This window comes from Pteronotus mesoamericanus, unplaced genomic scaffold (genome assembly GCF_021234165.1).
Source record: "Pteronotus mesoamericanus isolate MK-2021 breed Mesoamerican mustached bat unplaced genomic scaffold, CSHL_Meso_final scaffold_99, whole genome shotgun sequence".
NCBI classification, from domain to species: domain Eukaryota; kingdom Metazoa; phylum Chordata; class Mammalia; order Chiroptera; family Mormoopidae; genus Pteronotus; species Pteronotus mesoamericanus.
In genome coordinates, this window is record NW_026555330.1 from 14684754 (window position 1) to 14694996 (window position 10243).

General features: G+C 60.2%; 1 protein-coding gene across 1 annotated transcript; it reads right to left on the minus strand.

Moving 5' to 3' along the window:
* Positions 1-627: 627 nt before the first annotated feature.
* On the minus strand, positions 628-8581 carry RWDD3 (RWD domain containing 3). The gene is made up of 4 exons (XM_054565097.1): positions 8483-8581; positions 2983-3473; positions 1188-1303; positions 628-1065 (listed from the first exon to the last, which is right to left on the minus strand). The coding sequence occupies exons 1-4, from the start codon at positions 8565-8567 to the stop codon at positions 951-953; spliced, it is 807 nt and encodes a 268-aa protein (XP_054421072.1). The 5' UTR covers positions 8568-8581; the 3' UTR covers positions 628-950.
* Between the last annotated feature and the right edge of the window lie 1662 nt (positions 8582-10243).

The following is a 10243-nucleotide window of genomic DNA, read 5'->3' on the forward strand; positions in this document are numbered from 1 at the left end:
GCGACGCGGGGCCCCGTCACGTGTCTGTCCGGTCGGTGACGACATCCCGGGGCGCCCCAGGCTGCGGCGAGGCTCCGCGTGGCCTTCCTGTCCTCACCGGGCCCTTCGCCCTCCAACCCGCGGCGGACCTCAGCACGACCTGGAGGGCCAGCGCGTCTCCGCTCCGCGGGCGCCGCAAACGTATTCTAAGGGTATCCCACTCTGATGTATTTCATGAGAAGTGAAAACACAGCACCTCCGTAGAATTCCCACCATCTAGCAAGTCACGTCCACTCTGGGAAACAGGGCCCCGCTTCTAAAACCAGACCATAAATTTTTCAAAAGACTTTATTTCGGTGACTCCCGGGTCCTATTGTGAGTTAGCAAGTTCGGTGCTACTCAGGGCCCCCGATGGACGCAACTGAAAATTAGATTCCACAGAACTTCTCTGGTTGGAATTTAATCTAAGGTTTGTGCAATTCTACACAGAAATCCATTTTTCTTAACATTCAACTTAAAACATCAGACCTAATCAAATAAGGGGGGGGGGGGGGAATCATGATCGAATGCTAAACATGGAAACATGAAACAAGTAAACAAATCTCTTTTAAAAGATCACTTTATTATAAAAGAAAAAATTAGCCAGAAAATCGCACAGACCCAAACAAATCGACGTGAACACGAGGGCGTGTTTACCGTCACCCTCTTACCTTTCAAAGGAAGTTCCGTCCACTAAACCCACAGCCTTCACTGCCCGAAATCAGCGCCATGGGTGGTTTTACTGCCTAACGTCCCACAAACAATTGGCTTTTGTTCCGGAAGTTGAGATGGTATCTACCATTTTGCTTCATGAAAACTTCAAAATCATCCCTTTATGAGTGATTTCAGGTATCCGCCCCCAAAATCCAACGCAAACAACAGAAAAAATAAAAACACTGTTGTTTTCCAAAAAAAACATCCTGCCTTCCATCTCATTTCACCAGCCCGAGGACAAAGTCGGAGAACAGCTCCTGAAGGCCCGCGGTTTCAAACTCCTCCCGCAGCGCGTCCAAGCGCGGGAACTCTCTGACGTCAAAGGCCGCGAACCTGCGTGGCAGAGAGAAACGGGCAGATGAGCCCGGCGCGTCTGAGCCCCGCGCGTCCGAGCCCCGCGCGTCCGAGCCCCGCCGCCGACCAGCCCCCGGCGCCCGCGCGGAGCTGCACGGCACCTGGCGTGTTCCGGCTGCACCCGGCTTTCATACAGCACGCTGACCATCTTCTCCTTGCACTTCTTCCCGCTCGAGTCCACGTCGACTCTGCAGGTTTTCTGAAGCACCAGGTACTCCTAAACGACAAAGCAGGGTGTTATGCGCTGGCAGGGCCCAACCTCCCCGGAGCCGCACCCTGCAGGCGACCCACGTGCTTCAAGGGCGCTCGCTGGGGACCGAGCAGGGAGGGCGTTACGTGCTCTTACACCCTGGGTTGGGGGAAGCACGGGGCACGCGGGAGGGAGGGCTGACGCCATCCGCCGACTCAGGCTGAATCCCGGACGGGCAGCCAGGCCGCTCTTGGCCCGGAGCCTCAGAAACCTGCCCCACACCTGCAGGCGACGCTCGCGGCTCAGCGAGCTGACAGGTGCACAGCGCTGCTGGCACCGCCACTGTCACCGTCCCTGCGACCCCCCTGCGTCGGAATGGCGTTCGCAGGTGCACAGCGCCTGCCTGTCCCCGGGGGCGGCACAGGGGCACAGGCGCCTGGGGCTCTCGGGGCTAACCTGCAACCCTATGAAAATGCAACAGAGGCGTTTACACGAAACGGCATTTTAGGGACAGTTAAGAAAAAAGAAAGAACCCCTTAAAAGTGAAATTTCTCTACATCAGCCAAGTTCGAGCTGTGTGAGTAACGACTTGTTAATGAATTGATGGGTCCAGTCTAATCTCTGCAAAGCAGCTGCTTGTAGCTGAGAGGCCTGGGCTGCCTGAACGAACCGTCAGAACCTTTGGGGTAATAAGAGCAAGAAAAGTAAGCTGCGTCCCTTTTACCGGCCAGTGATCGCACTCAAAAGGATCGACTTTTACAGGTAGGTTATAAATCCCCTTACGATGCACGGTTCCCGGCCAGGCCCCAACCCAGGATCTCTATGAAACTCGAGCACCTGTGGCAGCGACCTGCTGTGACCCGCACTGAGCTGCCAGGCCAGGCGCCAGGCGAGTTTCCCGGTCAGACCCCGTCCTGGACGAGCTCGGCCGCCCTTCCACAAACCTGCGCGATCTCGGCCTGCGCACGCTCCGCCCGTTCGCAGCAGACCCAACTGCAGTGATTCCTGACCCAACCCCTCTGAAGGCACAACGTTTAACAGGTGACGTGTGGCTCTCTGAAGATGGGAGGTATAATTAGCTCTCTCCTCATCTGGCCCCACGTGAAACAGGTCAGAGGCGTCAGAATGCGAACCCGAGACATCGGCAGACGAGGGCGGGGAAGCCGCGGCCGAGACAAGTCAGGCGGCACGTGAACCTGAGGAGGGAGGGGACGGTCCCCGGGGGCGCCGGCGCTCACACTGCACCGCGGTTAGGGGGCCTGGCTCCCCTTTCCAGTGCGACAGGTAGCCAACTACAGTGTCAGACGGCACCCTTCACGGCCACAGAGTAACGTTTTTGCAGACTGACCGCAGATACAGCACTTGCTGGGCCTACCTCAGGCACAGGCGCGGAGTGCGCGTGCATGAGCGGAGTGAGGCTCATCAGAGAACGCACACTCGTAGGCCACGGAGGCTTTTTACGACCTCCCACCCACATTCAGTGGCATTTTTTTTAAAATAAAACCTTCTCCTTGATTGTCAAGTTTTTCACGTCTGTAGTCGTAATTAGCAGATAGAGCTACTCTCTAAAAAGGGAGACCCACGCGCGTGGGAACAGCGAAAACAGGCACGCGATCGGTCTGCCCACCGTTACTACGCATATGTACAGAGGCATCACGTTAGCAGAAGACGGTGGGATGCCCTTTCAACACCAAACCTGCAGGCACCTTGATGTCGTCTCTGCGTCCCTGCAGCAAAATCAGGATGACTCTGCCCATGAGCATCAGTCTCCCCGTCAGCCCCAAACCGGCAGCCCACTGCCGCACGGCCCTCGCGTATCTGCTCTTCGCTCTCATGTGGTCCACGTGCAGAAGGGCCAGCCACAGCCCCTCGTCCTCCGTCGCGCTCGCTGCGGAAGGGCACTGTCCGGGGCCGCCGCCCGCGCCCGCCTCGGCGAGGATGTGCCGGAGGTGCTGCTGGAGCCAGAGGACCAGCTGGTGGACCATCGGCTCCGGCAGAAGGCTCCGTGCGTGCTCCAGGAGCCTCTCCCTCACGGCCCCGCACTGCGCCCGCGTCAGGCGCTCGGAGCTGACGGAGACGCCGGGCGGACACGAGGGGTAACCGGCCGGCAGGTGGAACACCAACTCCAGGGGAACGGCCGCGTCCTCCGCCGGGCCCTCGGCTTCCGTGAGAATCCTGAGCACGGCGCCGTCCGTCTCTGGAAGGCATCCAAACAGAGCCGTTAGCTGCCCGCCGCGCGGTCTGAGGAGGGCCCCGGCCAGCTAAGAGTTTTGTTTCCCATGGCGACGTATTTTTCACGTGAAAACTGAGTAATGTTTGGAAGAGACCCCTACTGGTGCGAAAGCCTGGTTTACAGGTTACTTCCTTCCACCTCCACACTCCTTCCTGGAGCCCGTCCCACCAGCACCAGGGGCTTCGCTGGCGTTCGACTGGCTCTTCCCCCATTTTTATGGGGTGACCAGAAAGGCTCCTCAGCAGAAAACCGTTTTCTACCCGGACTTCGCTGACGATTCTGGAAACCCCTAATAAACTCACAGGAAGCTGCACAGGCTCAGCAGCACGTGTCTACGAGACCGGTGATGGAGCCGCCGGCTCCGCACCCGGCGCAGCGAGGGTCACCGCGCGGTCCGTCCGCGTGGAAGCGGGCCCTGAGCCCCAGTGGGAGCCCGGGTGCCGCGCCCCACGGCCGTCCTGGCGCCGCGACGGCCGGACCCGCCCTGTCCCACTCCAGACCTGCCAGGACCAGGGCGGCGTGAGGGCCGCGGGATGAACGAACGGAACCTCGGCGACACCCGGCCAGCGGTTTCCGTTTCGAGGAAGGAGCGGGAGGCACCCAGGACGCCAGATGAAACAGTCGCTCTTGCCAACGCCCTCCGCATCCCCCCGCCAGGTGCTCCCCACGCTTTGCCCACTTTGCAGAGCTGAGAAAGCACCAGGGGCAGGAGCCCACGGCTCGGGCTCCAAGTGGAGCAGAAGAGGGCAGCGTGGAGGACCCGCGGGGCCGCCGACCTGCCTCCCTGCTGCTCCCCAGCGCCTCTGCCCGCCCGCCCCGTTTCACCCTCCCTCCGAGAGGCGGCCCAGCTTTCTCGTTTCCGTCCCCCGACCGCCGCCCCTCGCCCCGGCTCCAACCGTGCGCAAGGGGACATCCCCCTGTTTAAGAACCTAACAAACATCAGCTGGCTCCCAGCTCCCCACCACACACACACAAGCTACAAACTAAAACGACCCAGACTAACGCTACCCCTGTCACAAAATGAGAAGCCCGATAACACAGCCCATTCTGCTGATATTTAATGTAGTAATAAAGGTGCACGTTTTTTAAGAACTCACTTTCTCCTTAAACCTCTACGTATGTAGACCACCCTTCCATTTCTCATCTGCCTGCGTTTGAGATGCAAGTAAACTGCCTCCTTTTTGCCCTGGAATTTTTCACATAACCCCATGTACTGCCTGTCTGGTTGTGGATGTTTTCCCCATAAAAAATGAAAACAAAGTTGCCCTTCTCTGCTGTAAGATTATCATCAGCTTAGAAGCAGAGTGATCACCAAAAACATAATTGTGCTCTGAATCTAATGCTAATCTCCGCCCCTCCCCAGCCCCCAAACTCAGTAGTGAGCGTAACTCACAAAGTCGTCATTAACATCTATGCCCCAGAAACCAACGGCTGCCTCCAAAACTAACATGATCCGAAGTCCCCAGACGATGTCCGTCTGTTCCGAAGGCCTCTCCAGGGTGTGCCGGTCTGGCCCCTGGTTGAAGTTCACGTACATGTTCCCTAGCTGTTGGGGCGGGTTAAGAAGTCATCCGCCCTGTAGGAAGTGCACCCATGGTACCAACACGGTAACGACAACAGGCGTCAAGCCTCCTTCCTCCCTACAAGGGCAGCAAAGAAACCGCGCTGCCAACCACGCTCCTGACAGCGGAAACCCGAACTAGAGCAAGGGAAGGGAAGCCCCGATTCCGCGTGAATGTCCTTTTTAAGGGTTTGCTGTACTTCATAGTCAACAGTAGAAACTCAGTAAACGCCGTCCAGTAACAGCCAACCCTGGAAAATGCAAGCGAGAGTTCAGGCAGTGAGATCTTCGATTCGCTCAGGGCCCATGGGGAAACCACCTCTACAGCACAGACAGCCGACTTCCCACACTTGATTTTCTTTGTTTGTTTGTTTGCTTGTTTGTTTTGCCATCTGTAAACGTCCTCGGATGAGAAGTTGCTCGGGAAAACACGAAGCAGCCCGATGGCCTCCGGCTCAGTGCCGCCCCCGGGTTCCTGTCCCCTGCCCCAGGCGGGCCCCCCACGTGCGCGGACGCCACGGCCGGTCCCCACATCATGGCTGGGGTTTTTCTGACATTTAAAATGTGGTCACAGGAAAGAAAAACCTAAAGTAAGCGACGCCCCAAGGGGCAGCCCCATCCTCTAGCAGCGGAGGCCACGGCTGAGCGGCTCTCCCGGGGTGGGCACGCGCCCACCATCCGCAGGACAGAGCGGAGCGCGCGGGGGCCCATGGGTGACGGTGGCCGTCCGATCGGCAGTGTGAGCACAGCGCCAACCCCTCCAGGGCCACTAACGCGTCACGTGCTGCCAGGGCTCAGCTGCCTGTCGCCGTCTCACCTTTTTCATCTGTAAACTAATTTCCAGAAACAACTCCTCGTACAGTGAGCACTGACGATGGCAATGGACTCTCTGCGAACCCCCGAGACCTGGCCGGGACACGAAGCTTTATAACAACACCCACCTCACCTGTCTCACAGGTGCGCCGCACCCGTGTCCCTCCTCCCTGGGTCCTCGCCCTTGCTCTCCCACCCCGTCCCTTAGGCGGCATGACACAGCGTGAGGGTCCGAACACCCTGGAGCCTGCCTTACCATCCGTTACCTTCTCTGTAAAATAAAGCGAAGAAACCCTCGCCAAGCGCGACACATTTAAAGTGTCAGGCACCCCGTCGGGGCCGCGTGACACCTGGCCCCAGCCGGACCGCACGGCACGGGAGGCGCAGACCCCTGACCAGTGTGTCCGCAGACCGCCTGGCACGGGGCGGGGCCAGGGGGGGGCTTACGAAACCTGTCCCCCTATGAGATCAGCGCTATCAGCGTCCTGGAACCGTCGCAAAGAGGCCAAAACGTGCAGGAGTCCCCAGAAGCCCTCGGCACAAGCCAGCCCGGCTGAACCGAACCGGACGGTTCGGCCTCCTCGCTCACGCGGCCTTCCCAGGCGACGCTTGGGTGGGAGCCTCCGCCTGCCTGGGCCACCGCGTCCCACAAGTGCCGTCGTCCCAGGGTCTTCTGGTCCCCGTGGCAGCAAAGAGACGCTTACTTGGAGGGGGCCCGGCAAACTGGGGGCAGCAAGCTGACATCCGCCAACCCAGGCTGCCAGCGACCGTGGCTGCGGGGCCAGCAGAACCGCGCGTGTCTGCCGGGGTCCGGCAGGGAAGCCCGCGCCGCGCCCTGACGCCCGGCTGCGACCACCACGCGGCCGCTTCGCAGTCCCCGAATCGCCCTGCTCTCCCGCGAACCTCTCAGCAACAAAATGTCCTAAGCTGTTACACTGAATTCCTTTATAATTCAATTACTTATTGATGCCAGAACAGAATTAAATTAATTAGGAGGCACGGCTTGAAAGTCATGCTTAATTAAACAGCAGATAAAATATCCTCGGCGTTCTGGATATTAAGGAGCGGCTCTCTCTCTCCACACTTACGTGTGCGGGTTAGCTACGACCCGACGTCGGCCGGGACCCACGCTCAGCAGCAGAGCCAGACCCAGGCCACCGCCCCAGGCCTGTTTCAGGAGCCGTGGGGAACCACAGGCTCGTCTCCCCGGATGGCCCCGGCTGAGCCGTAACAAAGGAACTCGGGGGTCCGATGACCTCTGCGAAGGGCTGGCGCGGGCCCAGGATTAATAATTACCAACGAGAGGGCAGCAGAGACAGCGGGCGAAGCGATGAGCTAGGGACGCCGTCCGATCGGAACAGCGGTGACAAGGGAACGGGACGAGGGGGCAAGCCCTTGCGTGCAGATTTTAAACGACTGTTCGAGACAAACACGGGGCAGGCGAGGCTCTAACGAGAAAGCAGGTCCGTCACACTCCCTGAGCCACCGTGTCGCGGTGCCCGGCACAGAGCAGTGCTGGGGACCTGCGTAGGTGGGGGACAGAAGGAGCAGTGGTTACAGGAGCCAGCCTCCCTGCACCAGGCAGGAAACCGTCCTGGCCCCAGACGGCCTGCTCGCAACACCCAGCACGTTGTCCACGGCCTCCTTAACCATCAGCCGATTATGGTCGGGAAGCCCCCGTTAACCGCGGCCGCCATCTAAGAGGGGGCGAACTCCTGGGACAAAAAATTTTCATACCCGAAAGCCCAGCGAAAACGCAATTATCGGCACCACTTGCCCTTTTCCATAAGCTATAGGTTTTTTCCCCTAATAGAAGCCACGGACAGGGACAGAGTAAGTTTTAGGAGTCACCAAAAACAGCCTTGGAAACAGCGTCTGTTCGCAGGAGATAAACAAGTGTAGGCAGAACAACTCACGCGCCCCCAGGACCCTTCAAGTGACACTTGCCTTTCAGGGGCCTCGAAAAAGCGTCAGAGAAGCAAGGACCTCGGAACAGAACGGAGAAAGGGTTCAGACCGCGCGCGGCGTGAATTCAAAACCCGCCTTTATTGACCGCCTACTGTGCGCCCGGCACTGTCCTAGGTACCCTGGAGTTTTGTGATTGCAAAGCAGACAGAGCCCTGCCCTCCAGCTACTTGAGACAACCTAACACGGTAGCGGGGCCAGAACGCACGGGGCTCGCAGGACCATCCAGCAATGCAATCTGGGGAAGCTGTCTTACACGAGGGGTCGGGAAAGAACTCTTTTTAAGGTGAAAGCTGAAGAGTAAGTACGGGACCGGCCCGGAAAGCGCAGGGGAGCGCGTTCCGGGAGGGGGCACCCGGCCCTACGGGGCGGGCGCTCCGCGAGTTTGCGGAGCAGAGCGGGCGCGCGGGGCACAGGACAGGCGCGCGCTGAGCCGACGACGGGCCCAGGAGGGGCACGGAAGGCCGGGACCTGCCGGACGGGGGCGCCCGAGCGTGGGCCTCAGGTTCCCGGTTCCAAGCAGCGGCGCGAGCCGGGGCGTGACACCGGCCACTCTTGGGGGAATGGCCTCCACTCCCGCCTGCCCCGCCCCCCGCCCCCATCCCTAGCGGGTCCCCTGGCGCGCGGCGGTCACCTGAGTGGCTGAGCACCTCCCACTCGCCGGGCCCGCAGAAGATCGCCGCCAGCGCGCACAGTTCCTCCTGCGCCGGCCCCGCCATCCGCGCGCCCCGACCCGCCCCGCCCCTTCCGCCGCCGGCCCCGCCCCGCCCCGCCCCCGCGCAGCCGGGCCGCGGCCACAAGGGGGAGCCCGCGTCTCCGCAGCGTGGGGCAGACGCCGGGGCGGGCGGATAGGCCCGGAGATCCGCCCCGGGCGCCCAATTCCTATCGCCCCAGGGAGGCTGCGTCTCCGGGGACTCTCCTGGGGGCCGGTGGCCCGGGACAGGGTCGCGCCCGTGGCTGTCCTGCCGGAGGGCGGCCTCGCAGCAGAGCCTCCCCGACCTTGAACGCGCGCCGGGCGGTGGGCGAGGGGAACCTGGTTAGGAAGAAAAGCGAGCGAGGAGGCGGGCAGAGGAGGCGGTGGGCCCTGGCCGGGCTCGCAGCTGAGCTAGGCGTGGGGGTACAGACTGGGCTCGCCCCCTCCTGGCGCTTCTAGTGACCCAGACCTTCTAGTGACCCAGACCGGGCACTCACCGCCTCCGAGGCTGAGCGCCACCTGGAGCGGCCCCTGCCCAGGACCCCTTCCCCTTACCGGTGCAAGAAGGGAGTTTGGACCTGCAGGGCCGGGATTCTAAGGATGTCACCCGGGGGCCCCGGACCTTGCGGGCAGTTCTGCGCCCAGGTGCCCATGTGTCCCCTGCTTTCACGGGGGACCGCCGCGCTGACCTCGGCCCGGGGAACTCCTTGGCCTTTGAGGGCGGGCTCAGTCAAGTGTGTAAACTCTGCAGACGCTAGCTCTTAACATTGTTTAATTTGTGAAATTCAGCACATACAAAACAGTGGGACTCTTGACCCTTAATCAATGAAATGATGGTCCCTGAATCCAGCAGTGAAGTTGAAGAATTTGAGCAATAGTGACAGGGTGGCGATTATCAGCCCATCTAGTTCGGCTGTGAATTCCTGAGCAAGGTTGCAGTGACCCTCTGCGGTACTTCTGTTTGTCAACCTGTTGGGCTCAACCAAAACCTTTTGGGGGGTGTACTGTTTGTGTGTTTTTGTTTTCAGTAACTCATTTCAAGTTTTGCAGCCCCTCTTCCCTGTAAAGGTAGCTGGCCTTGCTCAGGCAGGTCCCACAGTTTTTGCTTGTATCAGAAATAACAGTTTGAGCCCTGAGGGGTGCGGCTCTGGGTTGGGCACCTTCCTGCAGATCCAAAGCGTGCAGGTTGGACTCCCCGTCAGGGCGCCGGCCCGGGCTGTGGGGGTTCGTCTCGGTCCGATTGGGCACGTAGGAGAGACACCTAATCGGTGTTTCTCTCCGTCTCTTTTCCCCTCCCTTTGCATCGAGAGAGAGAGAGAGAGAGAGAACATTTGAGCGATAAGCGAGGGGCTTTGGGTGGCTGCAGCAGCTCCTGTCGTGGACCCGAAGAAGCCAGGCCCGTGGGACAGGCGGGCCGACGGCGAGACGAGTCACGTGACCGCCGCCGCCGCCGCCGCTCCCGCTGTTGCCAAAGCGCGATTTGAAGGGGGAGATAACAGCGGCTTCCGAGAACAGAAGGGCGTCTGGCCAGACAGGCTGCGGAAGGGCCCCCCCGCGGAGGGCCCGTGGGATTTCCGGGACCCGCGTCAGCAAGGGCACCCCTGTGCCCGTAAGGGGGGAACAGAGCGCTCTCTAAACTCAGTTATCTCCGAGGTGGCCAATTTGTTTAACAGTAATTTTTTTTTTAAGTTCCTTTGAGTT